The sequence below is a fragment of the Pelodiscus sinensis genome, chromosome 1, assembly GCF_052426305.1.
Source record: "Pelodiscus sinensis isolate ZL-2025 chromosome 1, ASM5242630v1, whole genome shotgun sequence".
Classification (NCBI taxonomy): domain Eukaryota; kingdom Metazoa; phylum Chordata; order Testudines; family Trionychidae; genus Pelodiscus; species Pelodiscus sinensis.
In genome coordinates, this window is record NC_143052.1 from 304,003,439 (window position 1) to 304,016,542 (window position 13,104).

The following is a 13,104-nucleotide window of genomic DNA, read 5'->3' on the forward strand; positions in this document are numbered from 1 at the left end:
ACAGATACCTCTTACGCAGTCACAGTGCCGGATACTGCTGGGAGGAGGGCTATTTCTCCTTGTGCTGCAGCTTAGCTCCATTGTCACTAAGCTGTGCACCCAAAATGCAACAGTACGCTGATATTCGGCTGAAGTACCCTATGAAATAAATTCATCCATTGCTTGCTGTAGCATTCCATGGAGCGCAAATGAGGCCTGCTGCTCACTGAAATCCACCATAACTGAGTATGGCTCCTTACTCTTCCGTAGAAGCATCTGGGATTTTTTTCCACATAGGATAATTCTAGCTCCTTTATTTTATACTAAATAATCCTTTTTAAAGACTGATTCATCAGAGCTCATCAGATTTGAGGTCAAAAAACTTTAAGGGACTCCATAATCTTTCCACATATAGAAGTGGCCAGATTCAGAGCTTAGTTAAATCTGGACAAACCTTACTAGCATCACTAAATTTCCTCTGGATTTTCAGAATTTGTACTAGAATGCTTAAATAGAAACTTTCACACGGGCAGGTATTACAAAGCATGTAGTTTTCAGTGATTTCGCTCGCACGGCACTTACACTTATGTAGTCACGTCCTCTGCAGTCAATCAACACATGTAGACTAGATATCAAGCCAGAAGTGTGCTGCAATGTGCATTAATGGCACCAAGGTAATGTTGGAAAGCTGAGATTGGTCAGCAAGCAAATGTGTTGCCTGAGGTTAAGAAAACTAACATCCCTCTGCCCCTGTGGTTTTTGCACCTGAATCATATGAAAGGGAGATAAAGAGAGTTGACTGCCTGTTCTGTCAGTGTGACATCAGCTGTGCTGTCATCAAAAAGTTAATGTTTCTTCATTTACATTTTGGAATAAAGACACCTTAAAAGCATTACAGCAAATAACAAAACCACAGAGGAAGCCTAAAAATGACTCATGAAACCTGTTACCACACACACACACCAGTCCAGGCCTATATAAGCTTTATAGCTGTGACCATCAGACACAGAAGACCTCAGATTTTCCTTTTTCAGCAGTGACCATCTGATAACACCATGAAATACATCCTTCTCTGCATTGCACCGTTCTTGCCTGGAATTCTTGGTCTCCCAGGTTCGCTTAAACCAGAGCCATGGAACTCCAACAACCAGAAGCGTATAGAGGTATGTCATGAATGGGCTATCTGTCAGGCTGTTCAACTAACCCGCAAATATACTGCTTTTCCATTGTAAGTCTACATCTTATATTTCTTTCCAGAGAGCAGGTGACATTGTATTTTATTTCAGTGGTATGTAGTTGTTACAAGTCAGTTGACAAAAAATAGAAGGTATAAAGTAAAATTTTGAAAGCCCCCTATGTGAAATTGCAAAAGTGAATTAGGACCAGGTATTAAAGATATAAAATTACCCAAAGATGAGAGAGAGAGCGAGAGAGAGAGAGAGATCATGGCTATTTTTAGTAAAAGTCAGGAAAAGCTTCCATCAATTTTTCTTTTTTGCCCATGTCCTCTCTGTGACTTTTACAAAAATGTCCATGAAAAAATCTTATCCTTAATATTATTTATAAATGACAGGGTGGTATGATTCTCATGACCACTAAGGGTCTTTTATAATACCAGATGGGTAATATAAAGGGACTTTACAATGAATGTAAATTTACACCCATTTTAAGATCCCTTTACACTACCAAAATGGTGTACAAAAGGCACTGGTGTAAATGAGAAGTAGGAGCCTAAGTTCTTAGGCCTGAAAAGGTCCAGGCATAAGCAATTACTCAAATCCAGAACTAACTAACCCTTGCACAACACTCTTTTGTGTATTTCATAAAAGACAGAATAGAGCACTGCAGCATTTTGATATGAAGTAAGATTAAGTACAGAGTTCTCAAAGGAGAAAGGTAGTGACAATTTTAACACAAATCCACATTGTTATTTTAGAATCATAGAATACTACAACTGGAAGGGACCCCGAGAGGTCATTGAGTCCAGTCCCCTGCCCTCACGGCAGGGCCCAGTACCATCTAGACCATCCCTGAGAGATGTCTATCTAACCTGCTCTTAAATATCTCCAGAGATGGAGATTCCACAACCTCCCTAGGCAATTTATTCCAGTGTTTAACCACCCTGACAGTTAGGAAGTTTTCCTAATGTCTAACCTAAACTTTCCTTGCTGCAGTTTAAGCCCATTGTGTCTTCTCCTAGGCTACGTCTACACTGGCCCCTTTTCCGAAAGGGGCATGGTAATTTCAGAGATCGTAATAGGGAAATCCGCGGGGGATTTAAATATCCCCCGCGGCATTTAAATCAAAATGTCTGCCGCTTTTTTCCGGCTTTTAGAAAAGCCGGAAAAGAGCGTCTACACTGGCCCCGATCCTCCGGAAAAAGCGCCCTTTTCCGGAGGATCTTATTCCTACTTCGAAGTAGGAATATTTAAATCCCCCGTGGATTTCCCTATTACGATCTCAAAAATTACCATGCCCCTACCGGAAAAGGGGCCAATGTAGACGAGCCCCTAGTGTTCATTTATATTGGAAAAGTGGTCTCATATCTGTCTGAACTGTTTCCCTTTTATGACAGAGTACTGTGATTTTCTAGGGATCTAGTAATTGAAGTATAGTCAAGGATCTGGATCTTATACTTGCCGACAAATTGATTCTTTAAGGTATAAGAGAACACAACTGGAGATGAACCCTGAATCTAAAGTTTCTTTTTATTTTCAGGATTATCTGCACAGGTTCTTTCCATCTATTAATAAAGTAGGTGGTTGGGACTTAGAAGAGAAAATTAAAGAGATGCAGAAATTTTTCCACCTGACTGTAACAGGAAAATTAAATTCACAAACAGAAGAAATGATGGCACGGCCAAGGTGTGGAGTCCCCGATGTATTAGATTACAGCACATTTCCAGGAACTCCAAGATGGAGGAAGAATGTATTGACTTACAGCTTGGTTATATGCCACTTTTGTGCATTTTGTTTTGTTTTAATGCTGGCATATTATTCCATGCCTTAAATGACAATAATTTCTTTTCTTTTGCTGCTGAAAGGATTCTGAATTATACACCTGATCTGCCTCGTTCTATGGTGGTGAAAGCGATCAAAAAGGCATTTCAGGTGTGGAGTGATGTGACTCCACTGAGATTTCAAAACGTTGCCAGGGGAGAAGCGGATATCCTAATTCGTTTTGCACATGGTGGTGAGGCTACTGCTATGTTTTTAAGAATCCATGAATTACATTTATTTAAAGTTGAAGCTATACTTTAAAAGCTTACATGTTTTCATACCCAAAGGCTGAAGAGAGAACAATTATTTTCATTCTGAGTTCATCCGATCTTTATCATGTCCTGCAGTTTTATATTTGTGTATCAGTTTAACTAATCAACCATCACAAAATCCCTTGGAAGTTCAAACTGTAAAATGAGGAAAATAGTGTCAACGTATATGTGATTGTAAAAGTACTCCTCTGCTAAGATCATTATTCCTATATATGAGCAAACAAGGAGTCTTCACACTTGTGAACGGTTTAAACACCTTGGTCATATGCCTCAAAACATTTTTTTTGCCTCATTAGAGACAAACACAAATACAACAGAGCTTCTTTCCACTGTAGTCCAACGCAAGGGGGACTATTTTGGATTACAGTTTTATTTTAGGCTTCTAAGAAGTCTGAAAGGGGGAGAATGTGTGTGTATACGCACACATGCACATACTTTAGTTCCTCTCTCACTACAACTACAGGGCACCCCTCTTTCACAAAAGCCTATGCAACTGAAGCACCGATTAGCATATTGTCATGCTTCATTTGCATAATTCATTAGTGGCCATTTTTGCGCAAGAGTCTTTGTGCAAAAAAGAGCCATCTACACAGCTCCTTTTTGCACAAAAACACACTCTTGCGCAAGAGCTATTCTTTCTGAAAAAATTGAGAAGAATGGCTCTTGTGAAAGAGGGTGTTTTTGCCCAAAAAGGAGCTGTGTAGAGGGCTACTTTTTGTGCAAAAGCCTCTTGTGCAAAAATGTCCCCTGATTAATTATGCAAATGAAGCAGGGAAATATGCTAATCTGCACTTTGTTTGCATAGGCTTTTGTGCTAAAGAGATGCAGTGTAGACATACAAGTGTTAGTCCTCCTCTTAAGTGCTGTTTACACTAGATTTTTATTTTGATAAAGCTATGTCCCTCGGTCGGTCGGCTGTGTGAAAAATCCTGACCCTTGAGAGTCATCTATACTAGCCAGTGTAGACTAGTGCTAGGTCAAGAGGAGACTTCTCCCATTGACCTAGCTACCCCTTCTTGGGGAGGTGATGTACCTCCACCAAGGAGAGAACTCCTATTACTGTGGGCGCTACTTATGCTGAAGTGCTACAGTGGTGCAGCTGTAGCATTCTGAGTGTAGCCAAACCCTTAAAGATTCATTCCCAAACATCCAATAGTACAATAATGTTGTAGGCAGAAGAGGAGAGTCAACCTTTTCCATCCAACCTCCACTCCAGCTGAAGATCCAGACACCTCAGCCACTCTTACGGGAGATTCTAACAGAAGACACATTAAATTAGTTTACCAAATGAGAGGCTCAGTTTTTCAAAGCAGTGGTTCCCTAAAATCATTCACTTGAAGTAGCACAGGTAGTGCAGGTAGCATAATCTATCCTTATTATTGCCCAATGCTCTCAATTCTAGGACCTTGCCTTCAGATGCTTATAACTTTGCAAAACTTAAGCCAGACATTTTCTCACTTGGTTTCAGCCTCAGGCTGAAATTTTGGAAAGTTTCAGAGAAGATGATTCAGCCATTACTGAGAAAATGCCCTCCATAAGACAGAAGTCCATGGGAAAAAATAGTTTGCAATCATGGAATTAAAAACCGTACCATAATGTGCACACACATGGGAGCTGAGTTCATTGAACAGGCAATCTTAAGTGTGACATTTCCTACCTTTTGAATGTTTGACTTTGCAACCTTAACATTATTTTAGTCTCATTTTAATATATTAATATCTACAATGAATAAAAGCAAATTCTAAACTTCAAGATATGTAACTGTGTTTAAAATGAATCATTGTGTTAATTGATGACATATTAATTTCCTTTCCTATGCAGCACACGGCGACCAATCTCCCTTTGATGGAAGGGGAGGAGTACTGGCTCATGCCTTTGCACCAAGCCCAGGGATAGGAGGAGATGCTCATTTTGATGAAGCTGAGAAATGGTCACAAAATCATATAGGTAAAGTATTTCCTGTGCCCGTCGCAACAAATTCAGCATTTTCTTCCTATAACTGTTTGTCCCTCTCTCTTATATATAATGTAACATACTTACCTTTGCCTGCCAGAGCATATATATAAGGTCTGTATTCTGTGGAGCTCAAATCACTTTACAAAAGTGGGAGAGCAATATTATCCTGGTGTTTTTGTAAGTTAGACACAACTTTAAGTGATTGTCAAAAGTGATCTCCATTAACAAAAGGAGAGTCAGGAATAGATTGCAGGTTTCCTGACTTCCCATTCATGGCCTCTGAAAAATTCTTACTAAAACATGGGAGAGCAGATAAACTTAAATTAAACCTATAGGATTTCATCACAATGAAAAGATGTGAATTCTTCTGCTTGTGATTCTCCGTTCCATTGTATGTTAACAATTCTTTTCCTCTTTTTATTATATGAAAACTTTAGGAACAAATTTGTTCCTTGTTGCTGCTCATGAATTTGGCCATTCTTTGGGACTGGGTCATTCAAATGTTCAAGGTGCTCTGACGTACCCTATTTATCGCTACTTGGATCCAAACACCTTCGTCCTTCCAGATGACGACAGACAAGGAATTCAGCGATTATATGGTAATTTCAGTGTCAGATGTTAATTTTGATATAAAAAAATACCAAAAAGGGACAGATTTTGTCATACTTTAAGTACCTTACTCAGACAGCCAAACTGATTTGAATGGTCTACTCTCTGAGCAAGGTACTACTCAGTGAGAGTACCTAAACTTAGATCAAGCCAACATGATATACTTTATCCCTTCCGCCTATTCTTTCTGGAGTCTAAGAGCAAGCTGTCCATATCGCAAAACCACCTAATGGAGTTATAGACCGGGACTGACAAAGGGTCCCCTACACACCAGTGCTTTGCAGAAATCAATGATGGCATGCTGCTAACCTAACTGCCAGTGAGTAGTACCTTGCTCTACCAAAGAGGATATTGAAAGCAGTATGGCTGCTTGCTGAATGTGAGATTGTGCAATGTGGCTGTGTCTAGACTGGCCAGTTTTTCCGCAAAAACAGCTGCTTTTGCGGAAAAACTTGCTAGCTGTCTACACTGGCTGCTTGAATTTCTGCAAGAACACTGACGATCTCATGTAAGATTGTCATTGTTCTTGCGGAAATACTATGCTGCTCCAGTTTGGGCAAAAGCCCTCTTGCGCAAATCATTTGCGCAAGAGGGCCAGTGTAGACAGCACAGTACTGTTTTGCACAAAAAAGCCCTGATGGCTAAAATGGCGATCGGGGCTTTTTTGCGCAAAAGCGCGTCTAGATTGGCACAGATGCTTTTCCGCAAAAAGTGCTTTTGCGGAAAAGCGTCCATGCCAATCTAGATGCTCTTTTCTGAAAATGCTTTTAACAGAAAACTTTTCCATTAAAAGCATTTCCGGAAATCATGCCAGTCTAGACGTAGCCTGTAAGTATGGCAGAATCTGGCCCTCACATCACTGTTCTCGGAGTCAGGACCTACTCATTCTAAGTTACAGTGGCAAAACTATGCTCTAAAACTATGGCACTTGTGTGTGAACATTTGCTTCCATCAGACACTTCACAAAGGGACAGCAATCATGGTACATATTTCTCTGAATTTTGTCTCAAACAAATACCTTATTATTTCCGTATTTCTATTCCACAGGCAGAAAAAGAGAAAACTTCTAAAGAACCATGGTGTTTTTAAAGAGAATGAAGAAGTCAGCAAGTGTACTTTTCTTTCACACCAGAAATGTTTCATTTTATTTCTTTAAATGGCAAATGTTTGAAGATCAATTTCTGCTCCTATACATTTAGGCTACGTCTAGACAGCAGTTCTATTTTGGGATATCAAAAGTATCCACAAATAGCTATTTCGCATCTTTAAATGCACCCATTACTTCGGAATATATTCCGGTGTCCCTGTAGCCCTCGTTCCATGAAGGTTAAGGGACTTGCTGGAATAGCGCTTTATTCTGAAATTTCAAAATAATCTATTTCAAAATTAGATTGAAATAAGATATGCAATTTGCGTAGCTCAAATTGCGTAGCTTATTTTGACCTACGGGTGCAGTGGAGATGCACCTTTACTGAGATTTGAAAACCTCTTTAAATGTATTCAGTAGTTTCTATGAAAATAAAAATTCTCCCAGCACTATTCTGCCATCCTACATTCCTGTCTGTCAAACGCTGGTGGTTTGCATTTCACTGGGGGCTCGGTGACTACTATATGGTCAATGCATGCAGGACAAAAATTGTCAGGTGGGTGCTTGAAGTGCATCTAACATCACGACTTAGGCTCTCTGTTCCCAGCCCATTCCCTTCTCCTCCTTACTGCATATACATACCCAGACTCTGAGTACCCTCCACAAGGCCCAGAGAAAGCATGTAAGGCAGTGAGTGGTTCACAAAGTGTGGTCTGCAACCATCTTGCAGGTAAGCTGCAGGCTCTGGGTTCACACACCCCTATACTGGGGAGCCTACACTGGTGCTCCAGCTCTGCAGCTCCCCTCTTGGGGGAGGATCCTCATGGGCCAGATCTAGCTCATGGGGACAGGAAGCAGCTCCATGCACTCCCACTCCTCCTCCTCTGAGCAGGGGGATTGGCAGTCCAAGAAACTGTTCACCTGAAAGCTTTCCCTGCTGCTTCCATTGGCCAGATTCATGGTGCCTGAGAGCGACAGGAGGTACAGAGCCAGGTAAGTGTCGTCCCCTCCGCCCCACCTTCATATCCAAACTTCACACTCCCATTCCCGTCAGGCACCATTACTTTTTACCCTGCAAGGTAAAGTAAGGGCTGGCAGAGCCTTGAGAAGATTGGATGGGTGGCTCACGGACTGGTGGTGTTATCGAGTTAACATCAAGTCAACTCAGGGATGGTCTAGACAGTATGTGGACTGAAAGTAGGAGAAGTAGCAATCAGCTTAATCTGCAGCAAGGGAGATTTAGGTTCAATATTAGGAGAAACTTTCTAAGTAACTATAAAAACAGTTAAGCTACGGAGTAGGCTTCAAAGGGAGGTTCTGGAATCTCCATCACTGGAGGTTTTTAAGAACCAGTTAGACAAAAGTGTGTAGGAATACTTGGTCCTGCCTCAGCACAGGGAGCTGGACTAGGGGGTCTTTCTAGGTCACTTCCACCCTGCATTTCTATGATTCTCTGTAGAGCTTAACTGGTGATCATCACAGCAAAACTGACCCTCCAGCCTTCACCCAGCTCCCGTCCAACGTGAATTATTAACAAATGAGCTGGTCCCTGATATAGAGAAGTCATAAGACCAGTGAGCCTAGCAGCCCTGTCAGTGATATCTCAGGACAGCCATTCCCTCATAGAACAGTGGGGGAAGCTAGGGGATCCAATCGTTCCTCCCTGATAAAGGTCTGCAAAGCACAAACAGGGACTTAGCTTAAAAAAGCAGAGATGCCTTCCCTCAATCACTATTACAGGCACCTATCCTAAGTCTGTAAGTAAACACATGGGCTACGTCTACATTGGCCCCTTTTCTGGAAGGGGCATGTTAATTTCAGAGGTCGTAATAGGGAAATCCGAGGGGGATTTAAATATCCCCCGCGGCATTTAAATAAAAATGTCCGCTGCTTTTTTCCAGCTTTTAGAAAAGACGGAAAAGAGCGTCTACACTGGCCCCGATCCTCCGGAAAAAGCACCCTTTTTTGAATAAGTAGGAATAAGATCCTCCGGAAAAGGGTGCTTTTTCCGGAGGATCGGGGCCAGTGTAGACGCTCTTTTCCGGCTTTTCTAAAAGCCGGAAAAAAGCGGCGGACATTTTTATTTAAATGCCGCGGGGGATATTTAAATCCCCCGCGGATTTCCCTATTACGACCTCTGAAATTAACATGCCCCTTCCGGAAAAGGGGCCAATGTAGACGAGCCCATGCAGTTCTCAGATAGCCTTCTGACCCAGAAAGAGGCTAGACAAGAGGGAGGGTAACACACCTGAACAGTCAATGCCACTTACAGCCCAGAATTCATCAGCAACACTGAATTCCCAGAAAGACAAAGTGAAGATGATAAAAAAAACCAGACCCCATATCACTAGCTATAGGGTTTAGATCTAGCTTGGTGTGTATCACAGAAGAGTGGTTAGAGACCCCCAAGAGGCACTGGACTGAGGGTCTTCTACCATCTTAGTGGAGAAAGGGCAAGGGAGAAACCCTGCATACTGGTTACTTACAGTGGATCTTCTGGAAACCTCAACTTCTCTGAGGGTATGTCTTCGCAGCAAAGTTATTTTGAAAAAACAGCCATTATTTCAAAATAACTTCACTAGCATCTACACAGCCAAACTGCTATTTTGAAATTCATTTGAAATAGCGGAGCACTTATTCCAAATTTGGTAAACCTCATTCCATGAGGAATAAAGCCAAATTCAAAATAGCTATTTCATAATAAGTGCTGTGTAGACACATCGAAATAGGGGGCCTCCAGCCTTCCCAGGGTGCCCTGGTGGCCACTCCAGTCTCAACCAAGATCACTCCTCTCCTTCCTCCCTCCCCGGAGCCTTTAGGGGTTGACTCTGGCCACAGTGTCTGTGCCAGTTCCAAGCCTGCCAGGCCAGAGCCAGCAGTCACTACCCCTGACCCAGTGGCCCCAAAACATGAGCCAGCAAAGACTGGCAGCCAGCCCTCCACCACTCGCCAGGAGCAGTCTGCCAGCTCCCAGGAGCCTGACAGGGGCTGGAGAAGGCGGGCGCCTTCCTGGTCCAGGGTGGAGATCATGGACCTTATTCAGGTTTGGGGGGATTGCCCCCAATGTCCATGATCTCTGCACTAGAGAGAGGAATGCGGCCATCAATGGCAGGATAGCTGCCAGCCTGGCCCTAAAGGCCACATGTGAACCCAGGAGCAAGTTTGCATGAAAATCAAGTTGGTCTGGAGAGCCCCCCCAACCCTGAGCCTTGACCTTCTCCTCCCCTTTCTTCCTCCCCCCAAGTTTTCCCCCTTCCCTCTCCCCCCCTCTCTTCTCCCCTCTCCCGCCTCCTTTCCCCAGTCTCACCAGAGTTTCATTCTCCCCCCTCTCCCCCGGGGTTTTGTTAAATAAAGATAGTTTGTGTTCATGAAAATACGTGTATTTTATTTGACATCAGGAAGGGGGCAGAGGGAGAGGTAAGTGGAAGGACGTGAGGGAGGAATGAGGCACAAGCCCCCAGTGGAGCAGACCAGAGAGGCTCTGAGGGCTCCTCAGGATGGAAGCTCTCCCGCAGGGCCTCCTGGATACTGACAGCCCCCTGATGGACCTCTCAGATGGCAGCCTGCAGAAAGTTCAGACAGGTCCGCAGCAACGCGTCCACGAAAAGCACCAGAGTGCCCAGGGGCAGCTCTGGCTTCATGTCGCAGAGTGCTGTGATGTCCTGAGTGAAGGCAACCAGAGCACACAGAGACAAAATGGTTTCCTGTCCCTCATGGAGGTAGGCAAGCAAGCAGGGAAACCTGAGAACTGGCTGTCCAGGGGGGTGCCTTTAAGCATAGGCCTCAGACAGCCTCAGGCAGCAGCCACACAAAGTAACTCCTGACCTGATGCCCTGCCGGACCTGGTTCTGTCCGGCCTTAAATGCGATTCACCGTACACTCAGTGTGGACGCGCTATTTCGAAATAGCAAAACGCTATTTCAAAATGCATTTTGTGTGTAGACGCGCTATTTCGAAATAGCAAAACGCTATTTCAAAATGCATTTTGTGTGTAGACGCGCTATTTCGAAATAAGATAGTTTGAAATAATGCTGTAGTGTAGACATACTCTGAAAGAAGAAATCAGGCCCCTGAGTAATTGAAACAGATACTTCAAAGAGTTTAATTGGAAACATGTGCACAGTAAATACAAACACTATATTATTTACAGGGGAGGGTTATTTACAGGTGACTGTTTGTGAGACACAGCATGGCCAGCACCTGAGAAATAAACTTAAAGAGTCATCAGCATTTGTACAATGCCCCTTAATAAATATAATAATATGGGTTGGGATTAAGCTGCTGGATATGGAATGGAAAACAATCTCCAAAACAGGAAACACCACAAGATTAGGGGAACTCCTATTACCTAATATAGTGAATTATCAGAAAGTGTCAGTTCAACAGGGGGTCTCCATTGATCCCCTTCCCATATTCAGCCATCACAGGAAGATTCTCTCCCCACTGAGAACCACAGACAATGATATCCCAGACCCCCTCAGCCTTTTACCCTCCTTTGCTAACTGTTGTCTGGTGACTCCTCATAGGCCCAGAACCCAGGAGGGCAAGAGTAAAGTGCTGAGAGAGACTAGAAACCTAACTATTCAGGAAACTTTTTCTATAAGGTGGAGGATCATAGCCTCTAAATTTGGTGGACGAATGATATGTGCACAGTAAATACAAACACTATATTATTTACAGGGGAGGGTTATTTACAGGTGACTGTTTGTGAGACACAGCATGGCCAGCACCTGAGAAATAAACTTAAAGAGTCATCAGCATTTGTACAATGCCCCTTAATAAATATAATAACATGGGTTGGGATTAAGCTGCTGGATATGGAATGGAAAACAATCTCCAAAACAGGAAACACCACAAGATTAGGGGAACTCCTATTACCTAATATAGTGAATTATCAGAAAGTGTCAATTCAACAGGGGAAAACACTGATCCCCTTCCCATATTCAGCCATCACAGGAAGATTCTCTCCCCATTGAGAACCACAGACAATGATATCCCAGACCCCCTCAGCCTTTTACCCTCCTTTGCTAACTGTTGTCTGGTGACTCCTCATAGGCCCAGAACCCAGGAGGGCAAGAGTAAAGTGCTGAGAGAGACTAGAAACCTAACTATTCAGGAAACTTTTTCTATGAGGTGGAGGATCATAGCCTCTAAATTTGGAGGACGAATGATATCTGCTGAGTACCTTCTTTGAAGGGCAGAGTGTTCTGAACTCCCAATAACATCAGAGGGAGTTTGAGGACACTCAGCAACTTATGGGACTGGACAATACAAGCACAGTTAAAGGCCCTGGATATCTAAAGGAAATCACCAAAATCCACAGTTAGATGCTTAAATGCCAATTAAAGCCACCCTTAGTGAATTCCCCCGGCATGTGTAATCCCCTAAGTAGTATAAGGGCCCTACCATCAATCAAACGTTAGCCCTGCCCCCTGCCCCCGGAAGTCCCGCCCCCTGACCGCCAGAATTCCCTTCTCCCCTGTCACCGGAAGTCCGGCCACTGGATGGTAGTACATCCGGGTCAAGAGGGACAGCTGACCGGGTGTCATGTGACCCCCGTTAGGCCCGTCCCCTGTCACCGGAAGTCCCGCCCTTTGGGGTAATTCATCCGGGGTCAAGAGGGGCAGGTGACCGGAAGTAAGGAGTGTCATGTGACCCCTCTAAGGACTCGCCCCGCCTCCCTCAACCAATCAGGAAGGGGTTTTCCCCTGTAGGACCGCCCCGCGAACCGCTTTAACCAAGCGGGGGGGCAGTTCTGGGACCCGATGACCCGCCCAGCAGTGGGTCGTGTGACCCCTCTAAGAACTTGTCCCGCCTCCCTCTACCAATCAGGAGGGGGTTTTTCCCTGTAGGACCGCCCCGCGAACCCCTTTGACCAAACGGGGGGCAGTTTTGGGACCGGATGACCCGCCCAGCAGTGGGTTGTGTGACCCCTCTAAGAACTCGCCCCACCTCCCTCTACCAATCAGGAGGGGTTTTTTCCCTGTAGGACCGCCCCACGAATCGCTTTGACCAATCCGGGGAGTGCAGTTCCGGGACCCGTTGACCAGACCTGAGGCGGGTCGTGTGACCCCTCTAAGAGCTTCCCGTGACACCCTTTGCCAATCAGAGCATAGCACTTCCCCGTAAGTTCTAGCGCCACACAAAAGAGGCCATCTTGTTCCAAGAGCGCGTGTTTCAGAGAGCGTGCAAACGCTGAGCG

At 44.0% G+C, this 13,104-nt stretch overlaps 1 protein-coding gene across 1 annotated transcript; it reads left to right on the forward strand.

Annotated features, from left to right (window-relative positions):
• The first annotated feature begins 652 nt into the window (after positions 1-652).
• Positions 653-5,828, forward strand: LOC149525789 (macrophage metalloelastase-like). Its single transcript, XM_089777582.1, has 5 exons — positions 653-1,142; positions 2,698-2,919; positions 3,021-3,171; positions 5,072-5,197; positions 5,644-5,828. Exons 1-5 carry the CDS (start codon positions 1,035-1,037, stop codon positions 5,826-5,828), a joined length of 792 nt encoding a protein of 263 aa, XP_089633708.1. The 5' UTR covers positions 653-1,034.
• The last annotated feature ends 7,276 nt before the right edge of the window (positions 5,829-13,104 follow it).

Coding starts and splice junctions, on each gene's coding strand:
- LOC149525789 (XM_089777582.1), top strand. CDS start 1,035: ATGAAATACATCCTTCTCTGCATTGCACCGTTCTTGCCTGGAATTCTT. Junction 1,143..2,697: donor ACAACCAGAAGCGTATAGAG/GTATGTCATGAA, acceptor TTTTATTTTCAG/GATTATCTGCACAGGTTCTT. Junction 3,172..5,071: donor AATTCGTTTTGCACATGGTG/GTGAGGCTACTG, acceptor TTTCCTATGCAG/CACACGGCGACCAATCTCCC.